Genomic DNA, 15,419 nt, shown 5'->3' with positions numbered 1-15,419 from the left:
CAGCTTCTCCACCTGTGTGTGCTCTCACCCCCCAGCCCAGCTTCTCCACCTGTGTGTGCTCACCCCCCAGCCCAGCTTCTCCACCTGTGTGTGCTCTCCTCCCCAGTAAATTAAGAAATAGAATAAAATTGAGCCACAAAGAATAAGTTCATTAAGCGTAAGACTAGTGAATCAGTCGAGCAGTATAAATGGGTTTAAGAGATGATGATATGCTCCTGTGCAAAAAAATAATTTTCAGGTTATGATTGATTGGAAGTCAGATGACTGGAGAGGAGTTCAATGAAAAAGCATATGGGACTTGGTGTCTTTCCATCTTCTCTTGTTGTGACCTCTCATCCCTTCTAATTGCTAGTTTTGTTTTGTTTACGAGTAAAGCAGTTACAGAATACTAAGTGATTAATACTTTGATACAAATAGAAAACATGCAATGGAAATGTCAGTTTAGTAATGAATACTTGGCACTACTTTTCAAGCATAAATATGCGATTGTTTAATGACAGTCACTCAGCAGGGCTCTAGTTCATTTCTGGCAAGTTAGTACCACTTTCCTGTACTTTATAACAAGAAATTAACACAAGGTTCAAATTCCAAAGTAAGATTTAAACTAGCTAATGTTTTCAGAAGATTGGAAAGGGAAACTATAATAAGCATTAGGATGTTCTGAGGTTCTGTAAGGTGCTATTTAAATGCAATATCTTTCTTCGATGTGATTTTCCAAGTATTAAAGGAGCAGTGATGGTGCAGTCAGAGATTTTAAAAGATGTGGGGTCAGCCCCATTTCAGAGACTGAATGCATGATCAATCTAAAACATTTCTGTGTAGCACTCGGGGAGTGCTGCATTGTTGGAGGGACTGCCTTGTGCTTAAGATGTTAAGCAACTGCCCTTGGGTGTCCTGAAGAATTAATACAATACTCTTCTGTCATGAGAATGTCACTTTAAGAAATGTCTGTCTGCTCATATTACTGCAGTGATGTCAGAGTGTGTGTGGAGCTGAGCTCTGGCTCTGCTTTTAGTTTCACTTTGAGAAAAGCTTGGATGTGTCTGGTTTTTTTTTTTGGTTTTGTTTTTTCAGTGTTGGAGCTGAAGTCAGACAAAGCAGGTGTACTGCTGTTCTCTCTGCCATGAAAAGACTATCTCTTGATCATTTGGTGAATTCTGAATTATAAATGTTCTCAGCAGTGTATGTAAACCTGATGTGCTTCTGTTTAAAGGTTTTGTTCAAGTCTTCTGGATGTTGAAAATGAAATGAAATCGCTTATTGTCATGAGTAGGCTTCAATGAAGTTACTGTGAAAAGCCCCTTGTCACCACATTCCGGCGCCTGTTCGGGGAGGCTGGTGCGGGATGTTGTTTGAGTGGTTATTACAGATTACTTAGTGTTGTATTCTTTGGGTTTTGTATTTGAATTAATGGTTGCTAAGATGTTCACTGTATGTTTTAAAAAGGTTAACTTAAGTTCATAGAATAAACGTTGTTATGGTGTGCTCCCCATACCACAATCTATTAAAAGTTGTGGTTCAGGTAAACTCCATGATATACTTTGGGGTTCGCTAAACCCTGGCCCATGACAAATTGGGGGCTCGAGGGGGATAAAAGTCTATCTATTGGATTGGCATAGTGAACCCAACGACAGTGAGGGGTGAGCATATTGTGGTTGCTTTTCAGGTGCAGTATTCCAGTTTAAGTGGGGAGTGTTTTGTGGACAGTGGCTCTTTCAGAGGCTCTGAAGTTTTTTGGGGGGGAGACGGTCACACGCGGTACCTTACGGACAGAGACTAAAAGCAGACTGTTAGATTTGGCAAAAACATTGCAGTTAACATTACCTGACAAAATGCGAAAAGGTGAGGTAATTATGGCGGTGGCTGAGTATTTAAAGTTGCCTGAGATACAGTCTGGCTCATTGGAAATGGCAAAAATTCAGTTACAAATTAAACAAATGGGACATGAGAAAGAATTAAAGCAACTTGAATACGAAAGAAAGAGAGGAAAAAGCAAGAGAGAGGGAAGAAGGGAGAAAAGAAAGAATAGCAGAACAAAAAGAAAGCAAAAGGGAGATACAGATCAGGGAAAAAGATAAAGAGAGAGAGTTTGAACTTCAGAAAATGGCCATGAAACATGACAGTCAGTTAAAATTGGCAGACGTAAAGGGAAACGTACAGTTGGATAATAGTGATGAGGATAGTGAGAAAGAGCGTCAAAGTCGAAGGCTTGGTGGGGATCTATTTAAATATGTCCCAAGCATTGCAAAGGTTTGATGTGTAGGAGGTGGAAGCCTTTGTCATTTCATTTCAGAAGGTAGCTAATCAAATGAAATAGCCACAGGACATGTGGGTATTACTGTTTCAAACAAAGCTGGTAGGTAGGGCAAGTGAAGTGTTTGCATCACTACAGGACGAGGTATCTGGGACGTATGAGGAGGTGAAAAAATCCATCTATATGAACCAGTGCCTGAAGCCGATAGACAAAGGTTTAGAAATTGAAGGAAAGAATTTGGTCAAACATACATGGGGTTTGAAAGGCTCAAACAGAGTCATTTTGATAGATGGATAAGGGCTTTGAAAATAGACCAAAAGTATGAAACTCTCAGAGAAATTATAATTTTGGAGGAGTTTAAAAATTCAATTCCTGATGCAGTGAGAACTCATGTGGAAGAGCAGAGGGTTAAAGCTGTGAGATTAGCAGTAGAAATGGCAGATGATTATGAATTAGTTCATAAATCAAAGCTTGGTTTCTGATATCAGTTTCAGCCTGTGAGGGATAGAAACTGGGGACGTGAGAAATACTCAAGTGGTAGAGGCAAAGGTGATCTGATGGGAGATAATAAGGAGAGTGTACCTCAGATTAAAAAAGAAATCCAGGAGTGCAGAAAAGAAATGGAAAGTTTCAAATGTTTTCACTGTAATAAACTAGGCCATGTAAAGTCACAGTGCTGGTGGTTGAAGAAAAGCACTGGGAAGGCTAATGTGGTAAAACAGGATGAGACTGTGGGGTTTGTTAAAGTGGGAAAGGAAAGCCCAAGTGAAGCGAAGGAGGTGCAAATGATTGTACAGCCTGATCAAGAGGTGATTGATAAGAAGGTGCCAGATGTCTTTCAATAATCTACTTGTGTGTATCAAGTTTACTCATGTGAATCAGGAGGAGCAGGTAAAGAAGTCACAATTTTAAGAGATATGGGAGCTAGTCAATCTTTAATGGTAAGAGATGAGGAGTTATGTAGTTTGGGAAGAATGTTGGCAGAAAAGATGGTGATATGTGGAATTCAGGGTGACAGGAGTAGTGTTCAATTATATAAGCTAAGGTTGGGAAGTCCAGTGAAGAATGGTGAAGTGGTAGTAGGAGTAATAGAGAAACTATCTTGTCCAGGAATACAGTTTATCTTGGGTAATGATATAGCTGGATCGCTGGGAGTGATGCCTACTGTGGTTGATAAGTCGGTGGAAAATCAGACAAGACAACTGAAGTGTTGAAGGACGAATATCCTGGGATTTTTCCGGATTGTGTAGTAACAAGGTCGCAAAGTCACAGGTTAAGACAAGAAGAGAAATCAAAGAGTGAAGATGAAGTTGAAGTGCAATTATCAGAAACAATTTTTGATCAGATGGTTGGAAAAGAACAGGTGGAAGATGAGCCGGATATTTTTAGTTCAGGAAAATTGGCGGAGTTACAACAGAAAGATATAGAAATAAAACGGATGTATCAGAATGCATGCACGGAAGAGAAATCTGAGTGTATACCAGAGTGTTATTACCATAAAAGTAATGTGTTGATGATAAAATGGAGGCCTTTACATATGCAGGCAGATGAAAAGTGGGCAGAAGTTCATCAAGTAGTATTGCTGGTAGGGGATAGAAAGGAGGTGTTGCGAGTTGCACATGAGGTACCAGTGGGAGGTCATTTGGGAATAAGGAAAACTCAAGCTAAAATCCAGAAACATTTTTATTGGCCTGGACTACATAAAGATGTAGTTAAATTTTGTCAATCATGTCGCACATATCAAGTAATAGGGAAACCTCAAGCAGATAAAACCAGCGCCCTTAATACCCATTCCAGCATTTGAGGAATCTTTTATAAGGGTCCTAATTGATTGCATAGGACTGCTTCCTAAGATGAAAAGTGAGAATCAGTATCTTTTGACTACAGTGGATGTGTCTACTCAGAGGCCATTCCAGTACGTAATATTACAGCTAAAAAGATTGTGGAGGAGTTACTTAAAATATTGACTAGATATGGACTACCCACAGAAATTCAATTGGATCAAGGATCAAATTTTACCTCAAGGTTATTTAAAGAAGTTATGGATACCTTAGGAATAAAACAATTTAAATCAACTGCGTACCATCCGGAATCGCAGGGAGCGTTAGAAAAGTGGCATCAGACATTAAAGATAATGTTGAGGTCTTATTGTCAAGATTATCCAGAGGATTGGGATAAAGGAATTCCATTCGTAGTGTTTGCAATTAGGGATGCATCTAATAAGTCAAACAAATTCAGTTCTTTTGAACAAATTTTTGGTCATGAGGTAAGAGGGCCACTTAAATTGATTGAGGAAAAATTGGTGACTGAGAAATTGGAAAATTTTAGGAAACGATTAATTAGAGCATATGGATTAGCTAGACACTTACAAGTTGCTCAAAATGTGATGAAACGGGTGGCGGACAAGAAATCCAAAGTTCGTAGTTTTGCCAGTGGGGATAGAGTTTTAGGAGTTTTAGTATTGTTACCAGTGGTAAGTGAACCTTTAAAAGCAATGTTTTCTGGACCTTTTCAGATTGAAAGGAAATTAAGTGAGGTGAATTATGTGGTAAAAACACCAGATAGAAGGAAGACTCACCGAGTGTGTCATGTGAATATGCTTAAAAGGTAGTTTGAAAGGGAAGGAGAGAAAGAGGAGGCGGTTTTAATGATTCTAACAAAGTGACGAATCAAATCCAGATGACTGTGAATTTGGCATACCTCAAATTAAATTGGAAAATGAGGATGTTCTTAAAAATTGGGATTAAATGTTGAGTTACCTCCCAGAGGAAAAATGGACTGACCTGAAAGAGCTATTGATATCTCATGGGCAAGTTTGTGGCGATAAATTGGGAAGTAATAAAATGGCTATACATGATGTAGATGTGGGAAATGCTGTTCCAACTAAATAACATCCATATAGACTTAACCCTTTAAAATTGGCACAGGTTAACAAAGAGATTGTGAGTATGATTAAAAATGGCATAATTGAAGTGGGTTGCAGCAATTGGAGCTCACCCATAGTGATGGTACCTAAACCAGATGGTACCCAACGGTTGTGTGTGGACTATAGAAAGGTTAATGCAGTTGCAAGAATGGACGGTATCCCATCCCAAGTTTGAAGGGTTGCATTGAGAAAGTGGGACAACCAACTTTTATTTATTTCCAAACTGGATTTATTTAAAGGTTACTGGCAGGTACCTTTATCCGAAAGGTGAAGGAGATTCAAGATGGTATATACGAATTCAAAGTGAGCCATTTGGCATGAAAAACGCCCCAGACACATTTCAACGGGTAACTAACAGGATTATCCAATTGTGCGGTTTACATCGACGATCTGGTAATTTTCAGCCAGACATGGAAAGAACATTTAAAACATCTGATGGAGTTATTCGATTGATTTCAGGAAGTGTGTTTGGTGATAAACCTAGCCAAAAGTGAATTTGGAAAAGCCCAAGTCACTTTCCGGCAATTTGTACCGAATTTTAGCAGTGTGGTCGCTCCACAGATGGACCTGCTCAAGAAGCATAACAAATTCCAGTGGACACCAGAGTGTCAACAGGCATTTGACAGCCTGAAGGCTGTGTTAACCACTGCTCCTGTGTTAGCCATCCCAAATTATACAAAACCATTCAAAGTGGCGATTGATGCGAGTGACGTGGATGTAGGTGCGGTGTTTCTACAAGACGACGACGAAGGACTAGAGCGGCCTATTGGTTATTTTTCTCGACACGACGGGAAATAATGCGATTTCTTGGTATGAGTGGATTTTACCGGCAATTTGTACCGAATTTTAGCAGTGTGGTCGCTCCACTGATGGGCCTGCTCAAGAAGCATAACAAATTCCAGTGGACACCAGTGTCAACAGGCATTTGACAGCCTGAAGGCTGTGTTAACCACTGCTCCTGTGTTAGCCATCCCAAATTATACAAAACCATTCAAAGTGGCGATTGATGCGAGTGACGTGGATGTAGGTGCGGTGTTTCTACAAGACGACGACAAAGGGCTAGAGCGGCCTATTGGTTATTTTTCAAATAAATTGAATTCTCACCAGAAAAAGTATTCCACGATTGAGGAGACTTTGAGTTTGGTGCTGGCTTTGCAACATTTTCACACTCATGTGACCAGCAATCCGCCTGATACCATTATATATACTGATCATAATCCGTTGACGTTTTTGGAGCGATTTTGGTATAACAATGCAAGGCTATTTCGCTGGAGTTTATTGTTATAGCATTTCATTTCAAAATAGTATATGTGGCAGGACGAGAAAACGTGATAGCCGATGCTTTGTCACGAATGTGATTAGTGGAAGCGGGTCCAGTTGGAGGAAGAAGAACAAAAAAAATGGACTATGTTATTATACCTGTTTGCGTGTGTTGTTTTTGAAACAAAAACATATATTTACTGTGTGCATTTCTTAAAGGATAGTGAAAAGGTGAAAAATGAAACCATCTTGAAGTTGATGGGTTTTTTTTCTTTGAGGGAGGTGTCATGAGAATGTCACTTTAAGAAATGTATGTCTGCTCATGTTACTGCAGTGATTTCAGAGTGTGTGTGGAACTGGGCTCTGGTTCTGCTTTTTAGTTTCACTTTGAGAAAGCTTGGGTGTGTGTTTTTTTTGGTTTCATTTTTTCAGTGTTAGAGCTGAAGCCAGACAAAGCAGGTGTACTGCTGTTCTCTCTGCCATGAAAATACTATCTCTTGATCATTTGGTGAATTCAGAATTATAAATGTTCTCAGTAGTGAATGTAAACCTGATGTGGTTCTGTTTAAAGGTTTTGTTTAAGTCTTCTGGATGTTGTTTGGGAAGTTATTTGGGATTACTTAGTGTTGTATTCTTTGAGTGTTGTATTTGAATTAATGGTTGCTAAGAAGTTCACTGTATGTTTTAAAAAGATTAACTTGGGTTCATAGAATAAATATTGTTTTGCTTGAAAAAATATTTTCCCATTTCTGCTATACCACACCTGCAGAGTGGGCCGTGTGCTCCCCATACCACAATCTATTAAAAGTTGTGGGTCAAGTGAACTCCACGATACACTTTGAGGTTCTCTGAACCCTGGCCCATAACACTTCAAACAAGAATATGAGAGTTCTCCCAATGCTTTGCCCAATATTTATCCCTCTAGCAAAACCTAAAACAGATTATCTGTTCATTTATAACAGTGCTGTTTGTGGGAGCCTCTGTGAAAAAAATCGGCTGCCGTATTTCCTACATTATAATTGTGACTACTCTCGAAGATAATGCACGGTAGTGCACTTTGTGATATCATGAGGTAATGAAAAGGTGCTAAATACGAGGTTTTAATTCCTCTTTAAATTGATTTTTCGATCCCTGTGCTTGGTGTTTATGGCATTTGACTGACAGCTACATTGGGGAATGTTGCACATTTGGTCAGGCAGAGGAACGGACTTCTCTTGATACAGTGCTATTTAGAAAAGCTACTGCCCTTTGTAGTATGTACAGGGTTAACGTGGGACTATCCAGAGTGATGTAAGAAGGAATATGAACTGCACCTCAGGTCAGTGTACATTGAACAGAGATGTGTTCAGAGCTAGACACTACTCGCTCTGCCTGAAAATGCTCTAACCCGACTCTGCTCACTCCCCACTCTGCTCACTCCCCACTCTGCTCACCCCATGTGAGCAATGTTGGGAGGGGTGTTGAGCAACATTAGGCGGGATGGGAGATGGGAGCTGGGTGAGCCTTGATTTGTTGGAAGGGGGTGAATACCAAACAAAGATGAGGACATTTAAAAACTCTGCACCTGAGGGGTATGTCTACAGTTTGTTATGATAAAAGGGGGTTTGCCTTCACTCTATTTGCTTCACCACAAACCCCCCTTACTCTGCTTGTCATTGGATTCAAGCTACAGCAGTGATAGGAAGGTCACAATAATTAAATATTTTAGATTGATTACCTTTTTAAAATTTATTTTAATCAAACTATTTTCACTTTGTCTATCTGTCAATGATCCATCCATGTGCCTACCTCATCCTTCGCTACATGCTATCTTTGATGGTGTCTCCAGCAGGTGTCTGGTCAGCTGCTGTATGCACAGAGATGTCACCCACCTCCACCTCTTCCTTTTTTTTTAATAAACAATTTTATTGAGGTAGTTTTTGGCTTTATAAACAGTTACAGACATCATCAGAAAGGAAGCAAAAAAGGCAAAAATGTGCAAACATCCACGTACTTTCAATACTTCCATCGTAACATATTGCACAAGCCCGCTCCCCTCCCACCGGTACTACCCGCCATATTTTCCCTCCTACTCTACTCTACCCCCCCCCCCCCTCCCCCCACCCCCCTGCTGACGCTCACTCTCCCGCAAAGAAGTCAATAAATGGTTGCCACCTCCGGGTGAACCCCTGCACAGATCCCCTCAAGGCAAACTTAATTTTTTCCATCCCCAGGAAACTCGACATGTCCGCAAGCCACCACTCAGTCTTCGGGGGCTTTGAGTCCCTTCACGCCAATAATATTCGTCGCCGGGCTATCAGGGAAGCAAAGGCCAGCACATCGGCCTCTTTCTCCCCCTGGACGCCCGGGTCTTCCGAAACCCCAAAAATTGCCACCCCTGGACTCATCACCAGCCTTGTTTTTAGCACCTGGGACATGACCATCGCAAATCCCTCCCAGTACCCCCTCAGCTCAGGGCATGCCCAAAACATGTGAACATGGTTCGCTGGTCCTCCCGCGCACCTAGCGCATTTGTCCTCTATCCTGAAAAATTTGCTCATCCGAGCCACCGTCATATGGGCCCGGTGAACGACCTTAAATTGGATCAGCCCGAGCCTAGCACATGTCACGGTTGAGTTTACCCTACTCAGGGCCTCGGCCCACAGCCCATCCTCCATTTCCCCGCCTATCTCCTCCTCCCATTTAAGTTTCAGTTCCTCTGTCTGGGACCCTTCCTCCCTCATGAGTACCTTATATATACCCGAGACTCTGCCCTACCCTTCTTCCCTCCTAGAGACTATTCTGTCGAGGATCCCCATTGGCGGGAGGCGCGGGAAAGATGGGACCTGTCTACGAACAAAGTCCCGCAACTGTAAGTATCTAAAATCATTTCCCCTTACCAACCCAAATTTCTCCTCCAAGCTCCTCAAACTCGCGAAGCTCCCTTCCAGGAACATATCACCCACCCTTCCCGCCCCTGCTCGCCGCCATACTCTGAACCCCCCATTCATACTGCCGGGGGCAAACCGATGGTTGTCGCAGATTGGCGCCCAGACAGACTCCCCCATCTCCCCCACATGCCTCCTCCACTGGCCCCATATCCGCAGGGTCGCCACCACTACCGGGCTGGTGGTGTACTTGGCCGGCGGCAGCGGTAGAGGAGCCGTGACCAGGGCTTCCAAACTGGAGCCCCTGCACGAAGCCGCCTCCACCCGCTCTCCACCTCTTCCTTGTGCCATGCATTTAGTCTTAGATGAGTTGTAATACTCTCCACCTAAAAATTTGCAACACTAAAGCCATCGTCTTCAACTCACCGTGCACTCTCGATACTCTCACTACTGAGTCCATCCCCATCCTTGGCCCATTGCCTCAGACTGAGTGAGATTGTTGGCAGTGTTGGTGGCCTTGCAACAAATCTGCCTAAAATATCCTCCTGGATTGACACTGGATAAGAGGTTCACCTCAGTACCTTAGCTCTTGAATATATGCATTTTATAGCGTTTTTTTTTGAGAAAAGACCAATACTAGAATTGATTGAAACCACCTTCCCCTCCTGCACCCAAATATCATTCATCCTATCAGAAAATTTGACACATGACATGGTAGAAAATATTCTCTATTAAGTTAAGCTAGTATTACAATACAGAGGCTTTGTACCATTTTTTTGGATGTTTTCAAAGTCACATATCATTGCATCAGTCAACTAAAATTACCTCTTTGTTTTACTGCAGTAGTAGGCCAAATGAGCTAGTTTTCAATACTGAAGAGATTTCACTTGCTAAGTATGGAAATGACCTGATAGGTATGTTGGAGTAAAAAAAGGACATTAGAATTTTTAAATCATTTGGTGGAATATAAATGATAGATGTAAAATTGCACACATTGAAGCAATATTTTCTTTGTGATGATTCAATTACACTCTAGTTTTCATCAAAGTCATCTCAGTCATTGGTATAAATTGGACGAAGTTGATGCCGCAGCACAGACCTCTGCAGGACTCCATTTGTCACCTCCTGCCATCAGAAAAGGACCCATTTATGCATAATCTGTTTTCTGCCAGTCAACCAATATTCTATCCATTCTAATATATTACTCCCTACATCATGAGCTTTTATTTTCCACAATAACCTTTGATGTGGTACCTTATCAAATGCCTTCTGGAAATCTACAGAATCCCCTTTATTCACAGTACATGTTACTCCTAGATCATCTAGACTTGGTGAAAAAACAAACTGATGTCAAGAAAGGGAAGGCTGCAGTGCAAAGATTGCTAGATATTTGTCAGCAATTTTTTTCAAGTCATTGTTAATACACTGCTGACTGTAAAATCCAGCTCATTTTAAAAATCTTTTCCCACAAAAATACCAATCACCACAAGGCCCACTTTGTCATAATTGTATAATGGATTGCAACTTTATTAAATTATTCCTTTATTTTCCCCCTCTATTTTTAAAGGGTAAAAGACACAAGAGTTCATTGGAGGCAGTCAACACACCAGACTCCAACCGAGGCCGCAATGAGAAGAAAGCTATCAAGTAGGTGCCATGGGTAAAACTCAGGGAAAAGTTTGAAAGGTCAAGACTAGCAACCACTGTTCTTTTCTATAAATAAAGTTGTTTCATTGACTTCACTTTGATGAAGTGATAAACAGTGCTCCTAATTCAGTTATAAATATTTCAGTTATAAATATTTCATGTTGCCTCTTTAAGATGTCACATACATATGTTGGTTTTACAGTCTATTTCTGTCATATGAAATTTGTTAGAAAAGCAGCAAAGTTATCTTTGCTAACTTATTCATTCCTCATGTAGCCTGCGTATATCCACGGATACATGGGAAGATCTGGTGTGTACAATCTTTGCAGCTTCTTGGGAAGTACAAAGTCAGATGTTTGACTCTGTCCTGTTGTGATCTAAATGAATGATTCTTTCTGGGGCAAAAATCAAAACCCAGCATTGAAGTGTGAGAGGCCCTTCAATAATGATGGTGACTGTTTCTCCTGCAGATTCTGGAACAAAAAAGGAAACTGTAGAAGAAGGAGGAAATATGGCAAGGAAACCTAATGGTTGTCCTTCTTGTAGCATTCAAGAGAGTGTAGTTGAACATGAGAGGCAGTGGGGATTCTCTAAACTATTCCTCAGATTGATGTCTATGTGAAATTACAATTTTGCTCTTTTGGTTGCATTGCTGTTCGCTGCAGCTATTAGATTATAACGATATACCTTGTTTGACATTTTCTCCCCTTTTTAAGCATTGAAACTTGAAAGGCGTTGCCTGCAGCTGTGATAAAGTGGTAAAGATTACTCTGTCCACTGAGGCTTGCTAGAAAACTGCTGTTTCAGACATTGCATTTGTCACACAAGTCATTTGAAAATATGTTTTTATCTGAAGCTAGAAAATGAACCAAATCCAATGTATTTTCTTGTTATCTTGCCGTTGAATATCTTTAAATCACAATGAACTATTTTATCTCAGTTTATAGGACAAAGTCTGTGTGAACGTTTAACAATGAATTAAGTCTTCTGGATTGTAAATGAAATTAGTTTAACTTGTTAACTCTGATTTTCACTTTTGTTTTTTCTTCCAGGTAATACACAGTGATCCAATTATCATTCATATTTTGTCAGCTTAGATTTGAGTACCACAACTACCAGTCCAGTCATCTATATAGGTTTTATGTAAGATCCACAGCTGGGTTGGATTAAAATGATCGACTTTAGCCGAGATTATAAGTGCTGCTTCATATTTAACTATGGAATGATATGGGACATGGTACACAGGGCAGTCCCTCCCTGGGTGGGTGAGCATTGCAGCAGTTTTGCACTGGGGTTTATTCCTGCAGCACAAGTACTGGAAATAGTCCAGTAATGATTTAAAAGTACCTATCGCTTTTGTAAGAGAATTTCAGAGATGTGGTGATTACATACTCATCTCCACTTTTCTTGAGACTCAATCATTTATTACACATGGTGTTGGTCAATTGCTTCCCTCTGACTTTTCATTAAATTGTCCAAACTGCAGCACTATTCATTGCATAACGATGGTAATCACACTTGCTGAACTATGACATGGGAACTTCTACTGTCAGAAGTCCAGCATGATTTTAGATCAAGAGCAGGTAAAGAGTCCCTCTGTATTCCATTATCCATTCCATTGCCAGCATACAATGTGAGACAATTTTGCAGATCAGAAGTCTGTTGATTACTGATCATCATTAATGATTTTGTAGCACACTCATTTTTATTCAGTTTTTGGAACAACAATGAAATATATACTAAGCAGATAATATTTTTTAAAAATATTTTTATTCCCCTCCTTTTTCACATTTTCTCCCAAATTTACAACCACCTACAATAAACAATAATCAGTAACAAATATGTCAATCCCCATATCAATAACAACGATCCCATCCTCCCACCAAACCCCAAACATTAGCCCGCATGTTCACACAACCAAATGACAAAAAGGAATTGGGGATCACCCATTGTTGCCAGTAACACACACAGTCCCCCTCCCACCCACACACACCAACCAATGGTCGATGTTATCCAGTTCTTGAAAGTACATCATGAATAATGCCATTGAATTGTGGAACCTCTCCATCCTTCCCCTCAGTTCAAACTGAACCTTCTCAAGAGTCAGGAATTCCAACAGGTCCCCCCGCCATGCCAGGGCACAGGGTGGAGAGGTTGCTCTCCAGCCTATCAGGATCCACCTTCGGGCGATCAATGAGGCGAAGGTTACAACATCTGCCTCCGCACCTGTTTTCAACCATGGCTGGTCCGACACCCTGAATATGGCCTCCCGGGGGTCCGGGTCCATTTTGACATGCACAACTTTAGAAATTATCCTAAAAACCTCCTTCCAGTAATCCTCTAGCTTTGGACAGAACCAAAACATATGAACGTGATTACGTGACTAGCGGGCCTCCCGCCCCCGCAATGTTCACACACATCTTCTACTCCTTCAAAGAATCGGCTCATCCTCGCCCTCGTGAGGTATGCTCTGTATCCCACCTTCAGTTGTATCAGCCCCAACCTCGCGCTCGAGGTGGAGGCATTCACTCTCCGGCGCACCTCACACCAGAACCCCTCCTCTATATCCTTTCCCAATTCTTCCTCCCACTTTGCTTTGATCCTTTCCAGTGGTGCCTTCTCCTCTTCCAAAATAGCTCCGACACTGCCCCTTTCTCCAGTCCCCCTGTCATCAGCACCTTCTCCAGCAATGTGGAGGCAGGCGCCACCGGGAGGCTCTGTATCTCCTTTCTGGCAAATTCTCGAACCTGCATGTATCTAAACATTTCCCCCTGCTCCAGCCCATACTTCGCTTCCAGCTCCTTCAATCCTGCAAACCGAGCCCTAAGAAACAAATCTTTTAGCGTCTTAATCCCCTTCTCCTCCCATTTCCGAAAATTTCCATCCCACCTCCCTGGCTCAAATCCGTGGTTCTCCCAAATCGGCATTTCCCTTGACCCTGCCCCCAACCCGTTGTTGGCGAAACTGCCTCCAAATTCTCAATGAAGCTATTATTACCGGACTCCCTGAGTATTCCCCCGGGGCTATCGGGAGCGATGCTGCGTTAGTGCTATCAATCCCAACCCCCTGAACAAACCCTCCTCCGTTCTGACCCTTTGGGAATCAACCCCTCTGACCCAGCTCCGCACCTTCTCCACATTCGCCGCCCAGTGGTAATACATCAGGTTCGGAAGACCCTAACCCCCTGCCTGCCTTCCCTTCTGAGGCAGCACCTTTCTAACTCTGGCCACATTCCCTCCCTATATGAACAAAGTAATCCTTCCCTCAATCTCTCTGAAAAAAAGCCTTTGGCAGTAAAATCGGCTGGCATTGAAAAATAAACAGAAATCACGGCAACACGTTCATTTTAACCGCCTGTACCTGACCCGCCAGTGACAAAGGGAGACTATCCCACCTTGCCAGATCAGCTTTCACTCTCCCCACCAAACTAGAAATGTTGTACCTGGGAGCCCCCACCCCCACTCCCGGACAACCTGCACCCCCAGGTACCTAAAGTGAATGGCAGCCCCCCCCCCCCAACCCTGCCCCCACCCCCGGCCGAGACACCACAAAATATTCACTCTTGTCGAGATTTAGTTTGTACCCTGAGAAAGACCCAAACACTTGAAGCAGCTCCAATATTCCCCCAACAACACACTCGGTTCCGACACATATAACAGCAAGTCATCAGCATGTAAGGACACCCTATGCTCAACACCCGCCCCCCCGCACTATTCCTTTCCATACCCGCAAACTTCTTTATGCGATGGCCAGTGGCTCAATTGCGAGTGCAAACAGCAGGGAGGACATAGGACATCCCTGCCTAGTCCCATGGTGGAGAGAAAAGTATCTTGAGCTGATGTTATTTGGGCGGACACTCGCCCTCGGCTCCTTGTATCGTAGCTTTACCCAGTTCACAAATGTTGGTCCAATCCCAAACCGCTCCAGAACTGCCATCAAGTACCCCCATTCTACATGGCCAAACACCTTCTCAGCGTCCAATGCCACAACCACCTCTGTTTCCTTCCCCTCTGCCGGTGCCATAACGACGTTCAATACCCTTCTAACGTTTCAAAAGAGGTTCCTCCCTCTGATGAACCCCGTCTGATCTTCACCTATCACCTTCAGGAGGCACTCCTTCAGCCTCCCCGCCAGTACCTTTGCCAATACTTTTGCGTCTACATTCAGAAGTGATATGGGCCAATATGACCCACACTCCGTCGGATCCTTATGTTTTTGTAGCAACAGGGAAATCGATGCCTGCCCCAAAGTTTGTGGCAACACCCCCTTCCTTATTGCCTCTTCAAACATCCCCACCATCAGGGGTGCCAACATATCCTTGAATTTTTTATAATATTCTACCGGAAACCCATCCGGCCCTGCCACCTTCCTCGACTACTCAGCACACAATTATAGGAACCCTTCCATCATTTATGATTTGAATGATGTTGTACTGCAATCATATCAGAATAGATTTTCAGTCTTC

At 42.3% G+C, this 15,419-nt stretch overlaps 1 protein-coding gene across 6 annotated transcripts in view; it reads left to right on the top strand.

The window, feature by feature from the left end:
- Positions 1 to 15,419, top strand: part of LOC119971728 (synaptotagmin-7-like) — an 883,832-nt gene that overhangs the window by 587,326 nt on the left and 281,087 nt on the right. For all 6 annotated transcript variants that reach the window (XM_038807686.1, XM_038807685.1, XM_038807689.1 and 3 more), the window contains one exon: positions 10,875 to 10,954. In XM_038807686.1, the coding sequence (XP_038663614.1) occupies positions 10,875 to 10,954 (80 nt within the window). The remainder of the gene's footprint in view (positions 1 to 10,874; positions 10,955 to 15,419) is intronic.

The sequence above is a fragment of the Scyliorhinus canicula genome, chromosome 9 (genome assembly GCF_902713615.1).
Source record: "Scyliorhinus canicula chromosome 9, sScyCan1.1, whole genome shotgun sequence".
Lineage (NCBI taxonomy): Eukaryota > Metazoa > Chordata > Chondrichthyes > Carcharhiniformes > Scyliorhinidae > Scyliorhinus > Scyliorhinus canicula.
The sequence above is the reverse complement of the archived record's forward strand: the minus strand, read 5'-3'. Positions and strand labels throughout refer to the sequence as shown.